The following is a 22,488-nucleotide window of genomic DNA, read 5'->3' on the forward strand; positions in this document are numbered from 1 at the left end:
CCCATCCAGGCATGCAACGGGAGCGTCGTTGGAAGGAAATCTATTTCTGTGATCCTTCACAGTTTCCCCTGAACCACAATAAAGGCATGATCTGCGACATTGTTTGAAGCTCGGTGCTCGGAAGCCCCGCTATTATTCATTCTCCATAGGGTAAAAAAGGTCCTCCTCCTCCTTATGTGTTATGAAGAGCTTTGTTCAAGCATACACAGATTCTCTTTCCCCTTAATTAAATTCGGAGAGAGTCTGTGTCTGCTTAAGAGCGCACGCTAGGCTCAACCCTTGAAGTTCACAAACCTTATGTACAGGTTTGCAACAATGTTCCACACCGACGACAATGCTTCATGCAGACACTCACAAACACTCAGCTCTGGAGTACACGACTTCTAAGTAGCATGTAGGCTCTTTCTCCAGACTCTCCTCCGAAGCCTGGAAATCGCTCGTCCGCTTCCTGGTAGTAGAGGATTGGCAGAACGCAACACTGACTGTTACATTTTCATTTTGTCGACTGGGAACTCTATTGTTTGCACATTACTCAGAGCAGTCGTTGCTGTGGGTGTTGTACATGCCGGATATTATCCGGCATGCTACGCTACCAAAATATTTCTTAATTTGCTTGTAAATAAGATCTTTTAGTTTTTATTTTTGCATATTTTTGTACTATCTTACAACTTCTCCTTCCGAGAAAGTCTAATTTACAAATGAAGCTGATGGCCAAAGATTCAGCAACACAACCCAAGGTTTTGGTACGCAACTGTAGGCATGACTAAAAGATACAACAAATCAGTGGCGCCCCGTTTCTCGAAACACCTGGAGCAGGGGCGGCGCCAGAAAATATTGACCGGGTGGGCAGGAGCCAAACACTGATAAATTAGGGTGGGCAGATATAAAGTTTAAGAGTTTTACAAACACGTATTCCCTCGTTCTCTTCCCCCTCTCTCCCTAATGCCTTTGCATTTCTTTCGTCTCTTCTATTTGCTTATATATCCATTTCCACCATCTTCCTCTGCTTGCATTCTCACCTCCTCTCTCGCTTTCACACACACACATGGGCGGGTGTGTTAAATCTTCTGATCAAAATTCTCTCTATCCATTCCATTCTAGGAAAAAAGTAGCGAAGGGATTTGATATCACCTTTGTGAAGCCTCTTGGCTATCATTCCTATCTTACTTAGGCGTCAATCTTGATAACCTTCCCATTTCTCTCATTTTATATCTCCTTCTCCATGCCTTTCAACTGTTCAATGTGTACCTCGCTTTGTACAGTGGATATTTTGTATTATCCCTATAAATTAAGTAGGAATATAAAATAGACTATACTTTATTAAGCGAACGAAGCAGAACAAGTTTACGTTACGTAACATTTATGGGGATTATTGATATTTTGTTTGAAATATTTTGTGTAGGCTAAAGCCCTTATGGCTGCTTGTTACAATAAACCTCAAAGTGTTTGAAAATTGTTGCTTAAATTATTTTCCTGAGACTTCTATGGTAACCATTAGAAAACTTCCACTGCATTCATTCGACGCTACTCGTCGAGGTTAATCTATTAAGGTTGTGGACGGCTTGCTCCTAATAGCAAGTGGTCACACAGGGAAGGCTACATAATGAACACTCTGTTGGGATCAACATTAAAAAACTTCAAGATCGTTTACTTACCCATTCGGATGACGGGGTGGTTTTTGAGGTAAACAATGTAACCTTTTAATTCATAACGGCATTTTTTCTCAAATCTTTCGTTGTTCTCTTACACTGTGAAGCTTATCATCAAGTTTAGTTGAAAAAGTTATGGTAAAGTTCGCAGCAGAGAATAACAATAAGAATCTATTGCTAAAATTTTATGTAAATAAATTGATCTGTTTAATGTAAAATGGACAGAAATGTGGAGATTTTGAAGACAAATGGGTTGTTTTTTTTTGTTTTATATATATTTTACTTTGCTTGCCTGCCTCTTTGGACTAATTGCGAAGATGAGGATTTAAACATTAAAATAAATCTCACTCTTCTAAAATGGCATTTAAATTGTTAACTATTGTAAAAAGCATGTGACTATGTAAAGTGATAAACAGCCCTTCATTTTCATGGAGATTTGTGAATAGAATTGCTGTGTAAAATGAGCACGTTTATAAGTTCTGCTGCATTTTTCCAAAGTTATTAGAAATACGGAGGGTGGGAGATGGATTGTTATCTTCGTGGTGACGTAACGACGGTAGAAGGCGAATTTATCTATGAAATGAAAATGACATCTATGCGTTAGCGTTGCACTAGCCAGATAGAACACATGCCAGACAACTGGACGAACTTAATCGACTGCACAAATGCTCATTTTCTGATGTCAGTTGCTTTCTTCTTCATAAGTAATAAACCCATTTATAGTTTCAAGCCTCAGATAAATATACTGACGATACTTTTTATATATAACATGAAATAAAAACTATTGCCCGATGTTTATTTAATATGAGCCCTAAGAAATTTTTGTTTATTCAATATTTTACAATTCAAACGCAAAATGTAATGCAAATAATACACTCTACAATGTATTTTTATGAAATTGAGTAAATCACGAGTTTTATGTCGACCGCGAACTGACCGCTAAAGTCTATACTTCTCCATGATTTTGTGACCAAGTTGCAGTCCAACCGTTTGATGGCGCTAGTGACTTCCATATTCGCTGTTCCATTGGTTTGACAAACATCCTTACCTAGAGTAGCTTCTTTTTCAGGTGTTTATTATCTGCATATTGCCACACTGCCGTTTCATTCTTTCACATTCTAGTGACACATTAACCTTGCCGCCAGTGTGTCATTGCACACAAGAAACAAAGTGTCACCTTGGGGACAGACCACGGTTGGGTGGAAGGATTGTGCTGTTGCGGCAATAAACTATTGTTTTAGAAATGACAGAGAGAAAAATGTAAGTAAAATGAAGTCTTTTAGAAGGACTGATGAAATATGGATGGATATCAAAATATGATTATGTCAGAACACTCTCTAATGTGACTGCAATGTTTTGAAAGATTCTCCGGGTTGATTACCGCTGAGGACACAATCTATATCCCCAATTAACCAATCCGTGCAAACAGAGGACTTGAAACATACTTTTGCTTAGAATTTTGAGTTAGTTTCCCTGTTTTTCGGTCGAACTATACAATAACATAACGTTTCAACAGGCAACTTTAGCAAACTCACTGAAAATGAACACAAAATACCCACGACTCCCTGTTAAACACTAATTACTTTGCAAGGGTCGTCTTTCATTTGTTTAATGGACCCCCTTCCCCCGCTGCCATTTCCCAATGATCAGATGCCGAACTCGGACAAGGGGATTAGGCATTAATGGCAGTTATTGATTGTATAGTGGTTTGAAATTTCAATCATCAGGAACTTCTAGTATCACGTTCAGGAGGGAGCGGGAGGGATACATGATACATTTTCTGCCTTTGTTATTGGTCAACGCTCATCGGGGGTCCAATCATGTCTTTGTGACTTCTCTCTTTGTTCTAACATATAGGCATGCTAGTTAATAGATGTAATGCAATTTTAGAGTAACAGATTAGATTCAAGCAATGCTAAAAATAGAATGAATATTGTTCTCATGGATTTCACACCGCAGATAGAGTGTCTTCCGACTTCTCTGTGACGCGAGCTTATCTTTAGAAAAGCTTCTCCTATCCCTCCTTTTGACAAATACGCTTTCATTCTGATTGTCAACATAAAGTCGAGTGAAACACGGAGGGCATCATTTCAGTACCTTCGATCACAGAATTAATTATTTCATTCACTTTCACTGCTATGACACCAAGTGTCCCGGGTTCGTATCCCGACCTGCGCATAGGTGTTCTTTGTCACTGTCCCTTCTTCAATTTATTCATATCACTCATCCTCAACGTCGCGATTAGAGACGGTAAATAACAAAAATAGAATCCGATCGAATCATAAATTAAATTAATACGTACTTACCTAGAGTTATATATAGGCTATGTATGTCATAGATCGTTGCGAGTAATGATCATGAGTTCTACCAGTGGTGTCTCGTGGCCTCCAATTTGGCCAGGGCTTATTTTTTAAAGAATTTAAAATATAATGACAATTCACATGAATTACAAAAAATAGGTACTTTTTTCTTCAAGACTACAAAACTGGACTTACTTTTTTGAAAGAATTTAAAATGTAATGACAAATTACATGAATTACAAAAAAACGGGTGTTTATCTTCTTCTAAACTACAAAACTGGACTTATTTTTTTAAAGAATTTAAAATATAATGTCAATTCACATGATTACAAAAGAAACAGGTATTGTTGTGAAACATACCTTTCTACGAACGTTGACTCCTGTTCTTCTGCTCAGCAAATTTTGTTATTACTTTTTCGTTGAAGCCCTCTATGTTTGAAATGTATTCTTTCTCTATTGTAAGCAAGTGCCAAGGCATTTGGTCTGTCTTGTCCCATTGCATTTCTTAAGCAGGTTTTAATACGCTTCAATGTGATGAAACATCGTTCAGATTCAGCTGTTGCCACTGGAGTTATTAAAACTATGTTTGTAATTTTTATTGTTTCTGAAAAGGTACCCTCTAAATAATTTTAAATAAAAAATGAATGCAATCTACTGATAGAGTTTATGTTTTTCAACTCTTCACTACAATAAAGAACACGAAGTTCCCTCTTTAGTTTTCCCTCCTCTATGAAGGGATAATAAATCTGGAAAGATGCATCTGTTTAAAGATTGTTCTCTTTCATTATGTCCTCGTAGAGCAAGTTCATGTCGACCACAGGATTTTAAGCAATCGATAATTCTATTTAATATATGCCTATTTTTCCGGACAAATTCATTGTGTCTTGTAATCGACAGCCTATGTCCTTCATCAATTTGTGTTCGAACATCAACCCTGCCAAACTCACTCAAACATAGCGAATGAAAGCCACCACAACACTACAGAACAACACGCGAGATCGAACGCGACGCGAAGGAACTAGCCCCGAATCAGCACTCAAATCCATTGCACTCTCCCCTCCTCTCTCTGCTAGCATGTGACCTTCACTGTAGCGTAGGTGAGTGTAGGCCACGCCTTCCTTTGCGACGTGCCCCGGAAAACGATAATTGACATCAATGCCGCTAGGAGCGCTGTCTTATCCATTGCAACAGATGATAAAAGACTGTGTGATAGTTATGCGTTATGGTGATTGATAATTAAATCAATACGTCCGTTTTTCTTTAGGGGCTAAGCACCGGAAGCCCCAAGGGACGAGACGCCACTCAGTTCTACTTGTATTGTGGTCTATGTTGGTCAGAGTCATATTCACAGATATATGTTATCTTATACTCTGTCCCAGGAATCTGTGGAGCAAGGTCACGCATAATAGAAGAGAAGGAGAAAAAACTAGTACTGGAGCGAGGCAATGTGGATAGTGCAAACTGTTAGTAGCTGCAGTAGCGTTGCTCCATATATGCACCACTTTTTCCTCTAATGCATTCATTGCTCGAGCCCTTTTGAGTCGCTGCTCGCGCACTCATTTTCGTTCGCTTGCTCTACAGATTCCTGGAACAAAATATACATAAAGTTATTCCTTTTGTTATCCTTGTTTATTACTCTTACCCTCTGCTGCTATGGTAACATATTAACCTGGTTTTTCGTCCAATGTACAGTTCTTATGCGTATCATAATTTTACTGAGACTCGTTATAAAGGAAAACTTACATCTTTTATTTTGTCAAAGTCTCCTAATATTAACTTTCCCCTAATTTTTGAGTTGCTTCTTTTCGCCTGTTTAAAGCTTTATAGTCTCGCCGCTTCCACATTGCAGTGATATTGCCTACGTCAATCCTTTAGAGGAGGCGGCGGTGGTGAAAGACGAAAGCGTCTGTCAGGTTATCAGGTCTTCCTTCAGCCGAAGCTCACAAGAGCCCGAGAGCTAAACCCCAACTCTCTCTCTCTCTCTTCGGGAAATCCTTGGATTAGCATGCTCTTCTTCTTCTTTAATAGCTCTCCGTTTTGCGTTTTCCACTCGACTCAAAGGTCTCTCCAAGACCTCCTGGAGCGCGAAGACACCCTGGAGGAGTATCAGGAAATCTCGACGGATCTCCTGGTTACGAAGCATCCTCCCGTTGCGGATTCACAAACAAGAAGACACCCAACTGGCCGTTCCGGAGCAGCGTCAACAAGCTGATGACGTGCGACACAACTTGAAGCAACTCTAAATTTTGTCGGCATGTTTGCCGAAGCAACGAGATTCGACAGTCGATAGCTCTTGCACTGATATTGAATTATGGTCAAACAAGACCATTAACATGCTTTTTCCTATACTAATTTGTGTAATAGAATTGGCCTAATAATGGGTCAGCCAGATACAGCGCGGGACTAGTAATCTGGCAATTGCCAGAAGGGCTGGTCCTGTTCAAGCAAATTTCGGTTGTGCATGCAGGTTACATGCAGAAACATTCACCAATTTGCTGTGTATTTTACCCCAACAGCGTTAATAAACTGTACTACTTTGGAAAACACTTTTGTTAATGTGATATCATACAACGTTACTACATCACTGCAGTCATGGTTTTGACAGGCAACCTGGACTGGGTAGGCGGCTCAGATGGTAGAAGCCTTCTCTTTATTTATTTAATTGTTTGACCCTGGGTGTCGCAGTTAGTTTAGTTTTAAGTCTTTTACCGGATACAGCAATCTTGGTATACTTGATTACATTCTACATAACAGGTCTTGTTTTTAAAAAACTGGTGTTTCTATATATGGTACTTTCTACAGAAAATCCTTTGTACATCACTGGAAACACCGATTTATCACACAAAGTCCCAACGTTCCAATCAGTTAACAACAAAAAGTAACAAATCTTAATTGTTTGCCAATTCATTTACTGTTTTCAGTTTTTCGAGACTAGAATACACTCACTCACACGAAATATGAAAACCAGATTCCATAGGTGTTTTTAAGAGAAGATTAAGAAGTTTCTTCTTGGTTTCGGTTTATTGCCAAATAATTAAAACATTATTGTTTAACAACAATGAAGGAACATACGCAGTATTTGTCACGGCCTGCTTTTTATGTTTGTATGTTTGTTTTGTGTATGTCTGTGAATTGCTATCTTTTACTGCGTTTTATCTGATGTGAAGGGTATGCATTGCTTCTTATGTATTTATATGTGAATTATATCATGAATTTATATAAGGTGAAGTATATAATAATCTAGAGTGCGCGTCAAATCTCTTGCATATGGCGATAGCCAATAGCAGCGCACTGCAGCGGTGCCATATCGAAATCTCACACGGAAAAGAGACAGCGTGATTGAACAAAAGTCTTGTCATGGAAAAGAGACACCGTGATTGAACGAAAAGTCTTGTCACGGAACTAGGCAACGTCGCACGTCTGTGATTCGCTGGCGCTGTTCAGCCGTTCAAGGCCATATGCAGGAGATTTGACGTGCACGTATTATGGTTGAGTGTAAGGCAAGGTACGAGCATTTTAGTCTCCGCCATTTGTAAAACAAGAGCTAAATAAATAAATATTCAATAAAGGTAGAGTTCAGAATTACTGATTTTTGTATGCTATATTCAATTTCATGTCAAAAACTACTAATGTAACATGTGATGTTGAGACGAATCTCAAAAATAGTTAGGCACAATAATAACGAACAATTTGAAGTTAATTGAGATGCACACAGGAAAAAGAAACTACCTCGAAAATATGCATAAATTTACACTGGATTGTGGCAGGGAGACATACATCAGTAATATAGGCAGGCTATAATAGAAACGGTTCAGAAGAGTATTGTTTATTACACTTGAACCCTCATCCAAAGAAAAATAAAGTTGACGAAAATCCTACAATCAAATAATATAAAATGTTGTGTTTCTGTTGCAAGCATACAGCGGAGGCAAAACTGCAAACGTTCGTTTGAATTGTTTAAATCGGGAATGGACATACAGTTTAAAGTGGGATCCGAGCTACTATGGGCCTCTACCGGATATCGAACGTGAGACCCCTCGATTACAAGCAACGACGTTACCGCTACGTCAACAGGGAGGCCTCTTTCGAACGTTTATAACGGCAAATGTATTACAGTCACCGGCAATAAACGTTGGACACCTAGATCCTGAAAAACTTGCTTCCCCGCAAGGTGTTATGTGTGTTACCTAACTCTACTGCGGTGGTAGAAGTTGGCATAGAAAATTTGCTATACAAAATCCACTTATCGCCGTAAAGTTAGACAACACACATAACGCCTTGCAAAGATGCGAGTGTTTCAGGATTTAGGTGTCTCATTTTTATTGCTTGTGACTGTACACAAGCCCAGTCTGTTGACCAAAGAAGAGGAAAAATAATGCTAAAAAGAGATACAATTGAAGGAAAGAAGGAAGAAAAGGGAGAATGAAAAGAAGAAAAGGGAAGGAAAAAAGAAAATAAGAAAGGAAATAAGAAAAGGAAGGAAGGAAAGAAGAAAATAAGGATGGACATAAGAAAAGAAGGAAGGAAATAAGAAAAGAAGGAAGGAAATAAGGAAGAAGGAAGGAAAATAGTGTAAAAAGGATAGAGAATGGTTGCGAATGTGTTTCAGGATCTACGTGTCCCATTTTTATTGCCAGTGGCTGTACAAAGTCTAGCTGTTTGTTTTATGTTCTCTATACGACATTTTAATAATACCTTGTGTGTGTGAGTTAGTGTGTATATTCATGTTTTCACGTAAAGTGTACAATGAGCGAGAATCCCTCCTCCCACAACACCAAAAACACAGTAATCCCCACTCTGGAAACCGTCATATGCTGAATTTATTTTATCGAAATTTCAATCACGTAAATGTGGAAAGCAAAAGATTTATTCCGCCTGAAACACTTAAAAATGAGCGTAGTACGTAGAAATAATGTCTTTTTAGCCTCGTGGCGACGTGGATAAAATCTCTCACTGTGCACACATTAAAACTAATAATAATGCACAAGAGCCAGGATACCTGCAGTGAGTTTGCAGACGTCTGCAATTCTGTTCTCCCCGCAGCGGCAAAGGTAAATCGACTGGAGCGGAAACAAAATGAAATTGGTTTGCTAAATTGCTGAATTGAGTCTAGAAATGTGTTCGATATCACGAACTTATGTTTACGCGCTCATTTCTCCCTCCTTTTTTCGCTGGAAAAGTAGAGAAGAAAAAAAATCAATGAATCGGACGAGACACACACTTCATTTCCGCTTCGATTGTCAATCTGCATATTTAGATAGATTTCTGCCTCTCTCATTTGCTCTCATCCTCAGAGATCGAGACGCAGGATAAATGAACTTGTTTTCTGCCAGCACGAGAGTTCCTGCATTCTTCCTTTTTTGGCTACTGCTGTTGCAGTTGAAAGGGATCATGCACGCCGCAGTCCGTAGATAAACCAAGATGTCCGATCTTATGCTCATGTAGCTGACCTCTGTGTCGTAGTGGTTAGCACAGCACGCTACGACGTACCGTGTTCGAATCCAGGCCTGGACAGGGGTGTCCATTGTTTGCATTTTGCATCTGTTTTGATGTTTTAAGTCCACTTTCTGCACAGAAAGGCTAATCGGGACACAACCTACAGTTTAAAGTAGGATCCGAAAAGAATGAAGGAAAATACTAAAAAAAAAGGATAGTTGCGAATGTGCACAAGTCCAATTTGATACGAGAGAAAATAATGAAAATAAAATAAAATTGAAGAATGGAAATAAGAAGGAAATTAAGAATATGAAGAAACGAAAGTAGAAAGGAATGAAGGAAAATAATGAAATAAGGATCTCGAACAGTTGCGAACGTCAGCAAGTCTAATCTGTTGAGGAGAAAATAGAAAGAACAGGAAAATAAATGCTAGGAGATAGAATTGAAGAAGAAAGGAAATAAGTGGAAAATGGGAAATGAAAGCAAGAGGAAACAATGAAAAAATGGAACGAATGTAGAAGGAATGAAGAAAAGAAGAAAGGGATTAATGAAGAATAATGAAAAATATGAAGAATAGTTGGGAATGTACACAAGTCTAGTCTGTTGAGAAAAAAGAAAGAAGAAAAAGGATGCCAAGAAGAAGAAAATGAATGAAAAGGATAGAAGGATGAATGAGAAATCAAAGAAAGAAGGAAATTGAAGGATGAATGAAGAAAGAAGGAAGAAAATAATAAAGGGACGAAGGAAAATAATGAATTAAAAGGAAAGATAAAATTGAAGAAGAATGGAAACAAGTAAATAAAGAATAAGAAGAAACGAATAAAGAAATCATGAGAAAGGAAGAAAGTAATGAAGGAAAATAATGAAAAAAAGAATATCGGACAGTTTACGAACGTGATCAAATGCAATCTGTTACGAGGGAAAAGAAAGAAACGTAATAAGAATGAAAGAAATATATAAAATAGAAGAAGAGAGAAAAAAGGTGGAAAAGGGGAAATAAAAGAAAGAAGGAACAAAGAAAGGAGAAAGACTGAAACCAACCCAATGGAATCAACAGGTCCTCCTCAACAAAGATAGTGACATCTAGCGGGACCTCTGCAAACGACATGGTGAGCGGAGGAAGGCAAGTAAGATTAATGGCCGCAGCCCCGGGCCGCCTGCTCTCAATTGAATTGTCGATTGGGTGAAGGGCAGTGATTTATTTGTGAACTTCCACGGGGGAAGAACACCAAGAGATTCCCATTACACTAATAGAAGATACCGAAGGCGTTAAAACCCAGACCTTTCAAAACAGCGACCGCACAAAGAACAATACAGCTAGCAAGAATTTTTGGCAAAATTCTCTCGCTTGTTTCGACTCTCTCGACACGATAAAAAGCATAATGAACTTGATTTTCACCTTTACCAAATTAATAATCAAAGCTTTCAGACTAGTATGAGCATTTATACGGACACACATTACAATATGCACTTGTTGGAAGATATATAATAGTGGGGTCATTTTATAACTGTGCTTCTATTTTAGCTATTATAGTTCCTATTGTTATATTTTTTTTACGTTAAAGGAGAAATAATAATGAAGCGATGAAAAGGGTAAAGGAACAACCATAAGGAAGTATATTTTGTGTAGGATTCAAACCGAGAACCTGTTCATTATGATACACGCTGTACCAAGAGAACCAGCTCTAAATTACACGGCTCCCAGTCATTTTTGCCGAAATAAATTTCGTGCAAAATGTTTGTGGAGGATTTAGCGAAGGCGACTGAACTTCTAATCACAATTCTTCATGTGGATATTTTTTGCTGGTCAATCCCGGAAACGTTCTGATAATACCTCGTATTTTACTTTCGCTATTACCTTTTGCCAATCAAAGCTTGCTGTAACTCGTATACTAAGCAGATTTACTTATATATCAGACATATTTATCGTATAATTTCCCTCTCATCGACATGGCGTTTTGATAATTCCAAAATTCTTGAGTTTATATCTTGAGCTTAAGTTATTTTTTGTTCTTTCGTCCACTAATGATTAGATTTAAGTTGGTGAAGACTGAAGGACACACACACGTTCACGCCACGACTCAAGCCCGGGACCGTGAGTCCAGCACTCAACGTGCTCCACAACCGAGGTGACAGAACTAAACCAGAATAAAGTTACGAACAAAGGTACTTACATGATGTTGTTGAACGTCCTCCGTGGCAGTTGCAGCAAGTCTGCAATGAGATTCACCACCTTCTGCCCATCCTGCCAAGACTTCAGGCTGCAAGGGAGGAGAAGTAAGAGTTTATGAATGTGCGGCAAAAGTGCAGAATATATAAACTATTAAAAATTAATACATTTCCATACATACTTTCTTATACGTATATACATAGAAATTTCATTAGGAGAATGTAACTTAATACGAGGGGTTGACAAAAACTTCTTGGTCCAACACATTTCCAAAAATCTTACACAAGGAGAGGCTATTGCTTTGGAAATTGAGTTTGGGACGGGACTTCGTGTAGTGGTTGGGTACCCTATAGATATTGATATGCCAAGGTACTATCTCACAATAGCCAGACATTTCAGAGAAAAAACGCTCGAAATTCCGAAGCTTTCCAAGCGCGTCTCATGAGACGAATATATCTTTCGACTGCCAAGTGACCCGGTAGCAGGTGGTGGTGTATCAGTTTCACAAGCCGAAGGTCCCGTTCGATTGGCTGTTCATTTATCTTTTTAAAATTAATTTGAACAAGTATTTATTGGGAAAATTCGTGTTTAATTTGCTGTGCGAATATTTTGTTTCCATGTTCTTAAGATAATTACCACTGTGGATCGTGCACAAAAAATGTAAATGAAAGGATTGATTGTGAGGCCCAGTATTTCATGGCCGCGTATAAATATATATATTGCGTATATATTGGAGTGATCCTTTGTTCGATTTCAGATGGAGGAGCATTGCATACTGGATGTGCTCTCTCTTTAAACTGTAGTCTCAGTCCCGATTAACCTATTCGAGCATTAAGCGAGACAAACAAATTTCGCAAACTTTTTGGACCATCTCAGAGATATCCATATTTTCCATTTCCTTATTTTGTGTCCCCTTTGTGCAACTTTCGGCTACTTGCGATCATAAGATTGAATGGTGATTAAATGTAAGGACAGTAGGGATGGACGATATCGGAAATTAGGTATCGTGATATATCGTCACAGACGATACGATAGGATATTTTTTCCGTATCGTGATATCGGCAATATATCGTCTCCACGATATATATCATATCGGCGATATATATCGTCCCCACGATACATATCGTGTCGGCGATATATATCGTCCCCACGCCAACACGATTTATATTGTGTTACGTGCCTGAATGGCCGAACTCAAAGATCAACATAGGGAGAATTAGTTGGCGGAAGCAACAATAGATGGCAGCGCGACGGAAAGGCGGAAAGTAAATTGATTGACGAAATTAGACGAGACAGAAAGTGATTATATTAAACAAAACAAGTGAAAGATAACGAGTACAGATTAAACCATTGTAAATAAAGGATAAGAAATATAAAATAATAGAGGAATTATAATGATTAATAAAATACTCATGAATTAGACATATAGGAGAGTAAGGAAGTCAAGATGTCAATTCGAATCCGTGTGGAACGCCTCGTTAGGTTTTTGGTTGTTTCTCCTTGGTGGCGCTATATTGATATTTGTCGCCCCAAAGCACTACGGTTGCGCTAGCTGGCTTTAGTCGCACTGGGCCATAGATAGCGCTCTTACATTAGCGATCCTGGGTTGTCCCTTTGGTCATTATTTAGGTGGCTCTATATCCAGATTTGTCGCCCCAAAATACATCTGAACATTGTTAGCCAAATTCAGGCCGATGAAAAGGGGGAAACGCTCAGGCAAAAGAGCTCTACAGAAGAATAGAAGAAATATTTAATCAAACTACAGAAGAATAGAAGAAATAGGTGATCTTTCTATAGAAGAAATAGATTATTCTTTCCACATAAGAATAGTAGAAATATTTAACCATTGTATAGAAGAAATAGATGATCCTTTCTGCATAAGAATAGTAGAAATAGTTAACCATTGTACAGAAGAATAGAAGAAATAGATGATCCTTCTATAGAAGAAATAGAAGAAGTAAGAAGAAAAGAAGAAATAGATGATCCTTTCTACATAAGAATAGTAGAAATATTTAACCACTGTACAGAAGAAATAGATGATCCTTCTATAGAAGAAAAGAAGAAATAGATGATCCTTTCTACATAAGAATAGTAGAAATATTTAACCACTGTACAGAAGTATAGAAGAAATAAATGATCCTTTTATAGAAGAAATAGAAAAAGTAGATGATCCTTCTACAGAAGAATAGAAGAAATATTTAATCGATCTACAGAAGAATAGAAGAAATAAATGATCCTTCTACAGAAGAAATATAAGAAATAGATGATCCTTTCTATAGAAGAATAGAAGAAATAGTTAATCCTCACATAGAAGAATAGAAGAAGAAGTTAAACTTTCCCAAAGAAGAAGTTGACCACTCCATAGAAGGAAGAAGAAGAATCCAATCTTTTTCCTAGAAGAAGAATATAATTTTGTATTGAGAATGTAAGCATATAATATTTGTAATTGTGAAGATTTCAGAATATATATTCTCATTCCAATATCCATTGGCATATATCTCTGCTTTCTGATTTACATTCCAAAGAAAAGAACCCATAACCCTCGAGATTAGCCGTGGTATACAGTGTGCACCCAAGATACGAGGGACGTAGCATAAATGGCTCTCACAACGTGGGGGCATCAGGAAGGCACGTGGCAATTATCACCTCAATAAATATCGTGGAGATATATATTTTCCTGACTGGCAATACTGTCATTACTTTTTCGCGAAGATCATAATCCTTTCTAGCCGCGGTGCATTTTATTGGTATAACGAACGGGGTAGCATTGTATCACTGTGTTTAAGTGAAGTGATACACAAGCTATGTTTTTTTTTTAAATCAAGGGTTCAAGTTTCAAATAGTTGCGAAGCGACATATGATTTTTAATTAATTTTGGACAAGATATATATGTCTATTTGACATTAATTTTCTTGAAAGTTCAGTTGTTTTTATACAAATTTTCGCGATATTAACTATACGTAAGATAGATAATAAGTAGAACCTACCTGCTCTTATATATCTATTCATTTGTCACTTTTTTTACCTATTCATGTAATACAGCGCTTATAATAATAATAATAATAAATCATTAATTTATATATTAAATTAATATTATTTTAATTTAAATACAATACAATTATTATCATTATTATTATTTAGACACTTGGTCGGACCCCCCCCCCCCCGAAATGTATTTCTAGATACGTGCCTGGAGGGATCATACACCACCAGGACCTGATTACAAAAATAATTTCGCTGTACAGCCATCTGAGACTTGGTTTTATGATACCATAAGACATACTGAGCTTTCTCCTGCAGTGACGCCATTTTCATTTTCAGCGACTTCAGCGCCTCCTATATCAACTCGGCTTCTGCCTGGAACAACGGAAGAAAAACTTCTTGAGCTTATCTTTCTTTGTCACAAGCCATGCATCTGTAACTGTAATAGTTTCTTTGTAATAAACCTTTGTAATGTTGGGAATACTTTTTTGGGCACCCTGTATAAGTTTTAACTAGGTATGTTCTGCGTAACCCCTCTTTCACCCCGATAGCAATGCCAGGGAATTGCCTCTCGTGTTCATATATATATATATATATTTATTACGTCAGGTTTTTCAGATATCCAGCTGTCAAACACATGCCTCCCTTCCCCCTATTTCAAGGGCGATATCGCCTGCAAGCTACGTACGTCACCTCGGCTCCACCTTAACATCTTCTGTAGTTTATCAATACCACCCCTTCAGCACTAGTTTCTTTGAGAACCCGCTTCCTGCCGATCAATGCTTGTCTTAGAGCAACACTCAATTTCCGATGTCTGTTTTACATGTATATGTATAAAAGAAAATGCGAAGCTACGGGGTAATTAGATCTGTGTGAAAGAAAAACGTGGTAACGCTGGCAGGTTCAATTAATGCATTATTTATTTTACTTTGGAGTTTATGAACACGGATATCCACCTGCAATAATATCTCTCCTTCTCTCACTTTTCTCGCCCCCCCCCCCCCGCTCTGGTTGTAAAGAAAAAAACATTCACAATAGAGAGTAGCTTACATCCATATTTTGACAGAAGTAAAATCTCTGGTGATCACAATTGTAAAGAAAAAAATACTGTGATAAGTTAAATTTCTGCAAACCATTCCTGAGCACTAATAAAAAAAAAGTTACTTTTCCTTGTATTGAGTAAACCTTTTCAATAATAATTAACATGTGTCTTTTCAAGAATTATGGAAAGGACACAATGTGTCAGTTAAAACAAATGAATTGATTGATTGGTTTATTTTATTTCGCTTTTCTGCTACTTGTGGTTAATCGCGACGATAGGATGGAATTGATGAATGAACACTCACAAAGAACCACCCATGACCAGACCGGGATTCGCGGGACTCGTGGGGTCCTAGCTGTGCTAACCACTCCGCCACGGATGCCGGCATCTGTTACAAACAAACAGAAACGATTGATTACACAAATACTAAACAGTTTCAAATGTAAGAGTTTTAGAAAATTTACTATGTATTGACAGTATATAAATGTAGTTAATCGTTTGATAAATTGTTACCGTTTGTTGGAACTGTCATTAAATTTCATCCCATTTGAAACTTAAAAAATACAAGTGAACTCCACGGAAACGTTTAGTTTTAGATTTATTCGCGATTAAATCTAATATAAATCTGAACACAGTTACATATTTGTGTGGACGAAACCTGACGCTATGTAATAAAGAGGTCCCAGGTTCGATACCTGGTGGAGGCACATAGTGCCGCCGATCCCACTTCAAACTATTGGTTCAGTCCCGTTTAGCCTATCTGTGCATTAAGCGTACTTTAAGTGCCAACTCAAACACAGGAACATGCTGTTCGTAGTCAGGTTGGAAAGCAGAAGTTGCAACAGCCATGCCTCATCCAGTAGAAAGCTATCACTTTTGGCAAATCGAGATAGATTTTTGCTTATGTGGCGCTCGGCAACAAAGGGAATAAACATGGTGTTGTACAATATACCTGGTAATACTTATACAACCCACTTTACTGAATTTTGTAGAGTTGAGCATCAAAACCCATCTCAGAATTTCGGAAAGAAAAAGAGGCCTGCTGGAATTGGGGAGTGCAATGTTAAGATCGGAGATGTTCTAACATTATCAACATAAGGTATGAGTTGGAGTCAATCTCCTAGGGCCGGGTGAATTAACAACTCTTTTATTTTCTTCTGCGACATTTGAAAGAGAGTATCGTGAATACAAAACTTAGGTGGGCAGGCCATGTGGAACGAATGGGAGAGGAAAGAAGAGTTTACAGGATTCTTGTTGGGAAACCTGATGGTAAGAGACCTGTAGGAAGACCAAGACGAAGATGGAGAGATAACGTTGAGATGAACCTAAAGGAAATCACTAGGGATGGAAAAGAGTATATAGATCTTGCTCAGGATAGGGATAGATGGAAGGCCTGTGTTGCTGCAGCCATGAACCTTCGGGTTTAAGAAGGCTAGAGAGTTAGTTAGTTAGTTAGTATCGTGAATACAACTTGGGAACTACTTAAAAGCAATGGTAGCGAAATCTGGTCTCCAATGACAGAATAACACCTGGGATGGGACTGGATACGCTGACCACGAGTCGCCCAAAAGAAGCTTGGTAAACCTCGGATCTCAAAGGGATGATCCGTCATTGAATTTAGTTTAGTTTAGAGATTTGAGAGTTTGCGGTATAGGAGAACGCACACATAAGTAGAAGGGAACACGATATTAACCACAAACCTCAAGGTACCAGGCCGGAGACTTGGGTCTTTTAACATGGGTCAACTTGAAGCCGGGGAGTGATATCATGGCGGCGAGCATGCCTCACATTTCATTTTCTAACAACTATTTCAAAGATTGTGAGTCATTGCGTCACACAAGACTGAAATTTTCAAGCATACTAAGAAGGATATAACTTTACATATCCCTCTCCACAAGTGAGTACAAATAATTTATTCATAAAAGTTAAAACAATAATGCCCATATTTCACCCCTTCCTTTACCAACGAAATAAGCGTGACTGTACTTTATGATTCTGATTCTAATTGTGCATGTATTGTGAGAATGTTCATGATGTTATACGAGAGTAATACGTATAAAACGATTGCCATGAGTAAAAATTATATTAAAACTAAATCGAGAGAAAAGTTTTATTATTCAGTACAAAGTAAAGAATATCTGGTTTCAGAAATTCTCAAGTAGATAAACAATGTAATATATGGTAGCTACACTTATTTAATTTATTTGGCGACTTACAGAATCCACTTTTCAATACATAATTTCGCACACATTATATCCTTGTTACTTTGAAGGGCGAGTATTACTTTCTCCTGAAATTATACTTACTCTTACATTCATTTCCAGTGTTCTAAACCACTTTTTTTTCAGCTAGCTGTGCAACTTGTAAAAATCATGATACACTGGAAAAGGATTTTTCAAAATACGAGGTTTATTGATTTGGTTTAATTTACTTTGCTTTTATTCCACTTTTGGCAAATGGCGAAGATGAGAATGAGTGATGATGTGATGAAATTGCTAATGGGACACACTCAAAGAACACCCATGCCCAGACCGGGATTCAAACCAAGGACCTCTAGCGTCGTAGTGTGCAGTGCTAATCACTCCGTCACGGAGGTCTTCAATATATACTGACTGAATGATTTGAATGTTACAGATTCGAGTATATTACTTGTTTATGCATCATGTATAAATGCTCTGAAGCTCTGATAGCACTGTAATCAGCAGTGGATGCAAATACAATAAATTAAAAAAGTAATATAGGCGATATAAAAGAGTTTGGCAACAATGGTTTATTCTGCAGGTTGAAATCAGAATGCGCATCTCCGCCATATTGCCACCCCCTGAAGCTATGCGCGAGCGAAGATGCGCGGCTTCAAACAAAAGCGCATCGTTTCAAGTCTGGTACCTTGAGATCTGTGATATTAACTTCTACATAGCAAAACCAACCAACCAACCAAAACATACACTATGTATGTTTTCAGGGCCGATCTGGCAAAACCAATAGGGCTGTGGAATTTCATTACTAGGCATCTTTATTAAAATGCGCTCCCTCATTATAGAAAAAAGACAGAAAATATGGAGTTACTACCAGATCTGTACCTCAAAACTTCTCTTATGAATTGGTGGAGAAATTGTATATTCAAGAGAGTTGCAGGGTCGGGTACCCTATTCTACACCCTCGAATTTTGAATTTTTTTTTCTTTCATTATGAAGGTTATGTGATCCTATTTCTGAATAAAAAAACATTGGAGCGCGGAAAGAAGTATTTACGACTCTACAGCCGTTTGAAGTGGCGATTTTGTCGTTTGCAATAGTTCGGACGTATTTTTAACTATGTTCGCCGCGCTTTCTTTTTTCGATGAATTTAGGGGTGAATTGAGTGCTAATGGAACCTAACCTAACAGGCCTAACCTAACCTTGTGTGAATGGTTTGTGGGGCTATCCGTGGATGGTTTTTGGGGCTCAAGTGAAAGGTTTCCGGGCGTTATCGCACATTTACCAAGGCATTAAAAATTAGCCGGTGTCACCTGCCCCGAACACTATTTCTCACTTTTGTCGCATTGACTCATGAAGAAACAAAAATTAGCCAAATTTAATGCTGAAAGTAAAGCTGAGAAGTTAACTTACCTCTTTTCCCCAAGGCCAGGCATTGCAGGTGGAAGTTGAAACTAAAAGTCGTTAAGTGCAGTCAGTCGTATGCAATAAGTCGTCTTTTTTGTCCTTTTCCACAGAATATTGCCCTACCCCGTCGTTCCATGATAAAAATAAGAAGTCGCAAATTATCCCAGCCCACAAGTCATTCAGAAAACGGCCTACAGTTGCCGAAAAGAAATGTGCACGATGTTCCACAAGATAACGTATTTACACACGCTGAGGATACCGTTCAACAATATGTTGAATGATATTCCTCATCGTGTCTCGTCGCTGTTTTCCATACCTGTCAAACCACATGAACTCATCCAGATATTCCTCCAAAAAGTGGGACCACATAACAGTCCTTTTCTCTTAATTCAATGTCACACTAATAAATTCCAATGTCTTTAGTCGCACAAAAGAATTGCAATGTCTCAACCGCCAATAAGTCTCAACCGCCAATAAATTACATAAATAATATATTGAAATCACAAATTATCCCATTGCACAAGTCATTCATAAGAAGAAAAAAATGCAAATTATCCCATTGCAGAAGTCAAACATAAGAAGAAGAAGAAAATGTTCAGACCTGCGCCTGTGACATGAATCCAAGATTCGCCATGATCAAATCGCTGCAAAACCGTTTCGACGTTACATAAGGAATGTAAATATTGAAAAACGTAAGTTTTATAGCACGTAGATCTTAAAAAATGACTTTCCGCGCTATTTAGAAATATCGTATGTTATGAAGAACTAATTTTCGTAACGATAATATGTGAAATGTGCGAAAAATCGAGGGTGTAGAAAAGGGTACCCGAGCCGAGTTGCATTTTAATCTATGAATTATTATTATCAAATTGCATATATTAATATTTTCTCATGTCTTTTAGAGCTCGATTACAATGTATAAGAAGCTAATAAATAATCATCAACTTTCTAGCTTTACGTCAATTTTGTAACAATAAAAGTTAGTGATTCTACTCTGCCATCTATGGGAGAAATCACGTTTGCCATTTTTAGAGTGTAATATAATTGTCAGTCGATTGGATTAATGGAGATGATGATATAGGCTGTAATGGGTTGTTCTTGTATCAGGGGTGCATAGTCTTTTCGGGGCTCTAACGGAGGTGTTCAGAGGCGAGTCACTTCGGTTCTGTATGTTTTTATTTTTATATTGTAAGTGAAAATAAGAGAATGTGTTCCTGTAAAAAGTCACAAATAAGGAGAATGCATAAATTTTCAGGAAAGGTAATACATAGAGATTGGTGGTAATGCTCATGAATTTTTACCAACACAAAATTTCGTCTCAAATTCATACGGAGAAAAATTCATATCCATTTATCATAACAAGAGTCCCGTACCGTGGCCGTGAGGTCTAATACGTCATGCTTTGGACTCCGGCGAGGGGACGCAAGCAGGTTCGAGTCTCCTGGTGGAAGCATAACAACTTTTCTCCTGAGATTTCGATCTGTGTATGGTGCCGGTGGCCATCCACCATTTTGAGGAAATTTGGGAGCTACGAATGAGTAGCGTCATGTAAACCTACAACAACGAATGGGACTTCGTGGTGCTGACCACACGTCATCCCGTAACTAGTTGAATGATCTCCCACCTCGGCAGGTGGGTTGAGAGGCCGGCAGTCGATAGGTAGGCAGGCCCTCACGGGCTGTTGCGCCGCGGGTTTTTTTAAAATCATAAGGCGACAAAGTAATTAGTATTTTCTTAACTTATCTTCCTCTTACGCTAATTGCAACGATTAGATTAAATTGATGAAGAGACGTACACAAAGTAACGCCTATTAACATACGAGGATTCGAACAAGGAACCAGTCGATCACTGGATTTTGGAAGTGAGACATCGAGGCAGCTCAGGCATAATTTGATATAGGAGACCCATTACATTGTCCTTGATGCTTTAAAACAAGAAACTAGCTGTCCAGCAACGCAGAACATATCAATACGCCACCGAAGGTTGCAGATTCCCCGATGGCCTAATGGTAACGTCGCCACCTCGTTACCAAGGGTCCCCGGGTTAATACAGTGGTTCGGATTCCACCTAAACTCTATGCCCAGTCCCGATTAGCTCATCAGTGCAAGAGTGAGATTAAAGCAAAACTCAAAAAAAAAGATTGCAGTTTCAGCTGTCATTTCACCTATACACGCACACCCTAACGTCAATATTTACACCGACTCTTTACATTCGTTAGGATGATTGAACCTTCCATCATTACATTCCAATCAGCAGCGGGCTGTGTCAAGGGGATTTCACCCAACTATTCATTTCTTCACTTGTCAATCACCCACACGAACGCGATAAACAATTGCAACCGCAGAAAAAAAGAGAAGGGAGGGTTAGGGGAAATCACAGATGCCAAACTATCCAGCGACATAATTTAGCCAGTGCGTGAAAGTTCAGCGATTTTGCGGTTCCTGTTCAAAATTAGACTTAAACAATACTCGCAGTGTTCCTGAATGCACGCGCACGCATAATATTTCCTGGTACAATGCTTTGACGGCAGTGTACCCCTCCCGTTTCCATGCTTTCTTCATCTCTCCCCTCCCCTTTCCCCTCCTCTTCCCATTCTCTGCTTGCTTTGCTTTCGGAACGACCGCAGTGCTGCAGGGATGCTGTTTGGAACTGAAGTTACCTGGATACCGTATCCAAGAGCAACGCGCTTATTCACCGGCAATGGCGTCCGGAGGAAAGCTAGGGAACTAGCGACAAACAACGGACGACAGAGAACAGAAGGGACATGTGAAAGGTAGAGACGGGAACATAAAAAATTAGGGGCGGGAGGGTTTCAGAAGTTTACAATAGGGAAGAGATCGGGAGGTGGAGGAAAGCAAACAGGACACTAAGCGACATTTTTTTTTTAATTCGACGCTGACCGAAGACCTACATGTGCACCGCAAATGAAGCCGGAATGAGTCTGTAATAAAAATAATGGAAGAAAGCGTGTAATTAGTCACCAGGTGGTATCCCTGCAGTTCACCCACCTTCTCGCCAAAGTCGACTAAGGTTTTTTTTTCTTTTTTTACGTCATTTCGCTATTGTTCCCAACGTTATTCTCCAATATCTTTCTCACTGTCGACTGCAAAAAACGTAGGTGTAAAGATAAATCAGATATGAATATAGAGACATGCATACAACAGGGTGAGGCGAAAAGATACGATTCTTATAAACAAAATCAATTTATCCCACATGTATGAAAAAAAGTACACCACTGTGAAAGCAAATTTTCATAATTTATTTCCAAAGAAGGTAATAACCTATATTTATTTAATGGCTAGCTCCA

General features: G+C 38.4%; 1 protein-coding gene across 2 annotated transcripts in view; it reads right to left on the reverse strand.

The window, feature by feature from the left end:
* The window catches only part of IA-2 (tyrosine phosphatase IA-2), a 619,991-nt gene that overhangs the window by 257,479 nt on the left and 340,024 nt on the right, over nucleotides 1–22,488 (reverse strand). For both annotated transcript variants that reach the window (XM_083120601.1, XM_083120600.1), the window contains exon 12: nucleotides 11,560–11,646. In XM_083120601.1, coding sequence (XP_082976727.1) covers nucleotides 11,560–11,646 — 87 coding nt within the window. The remainder of the gene's footprint in view (nucleotides 1–11,559; nucleotides 11,647–22,488) is intronic.

Source organism: Lepisma saccharinum, chromosome 4, assembly GCF_977018435.1.
Source record: "Lepisma saccharinum chromosome 4, izLepSacc3.1, whole genome shotgun sequence".
NCBI lineage: Eukaryota > Metazoa > Arthropoda > Insecta > Zygentoma > Lepismatidae > Lepisma > Lepisma saccharinum.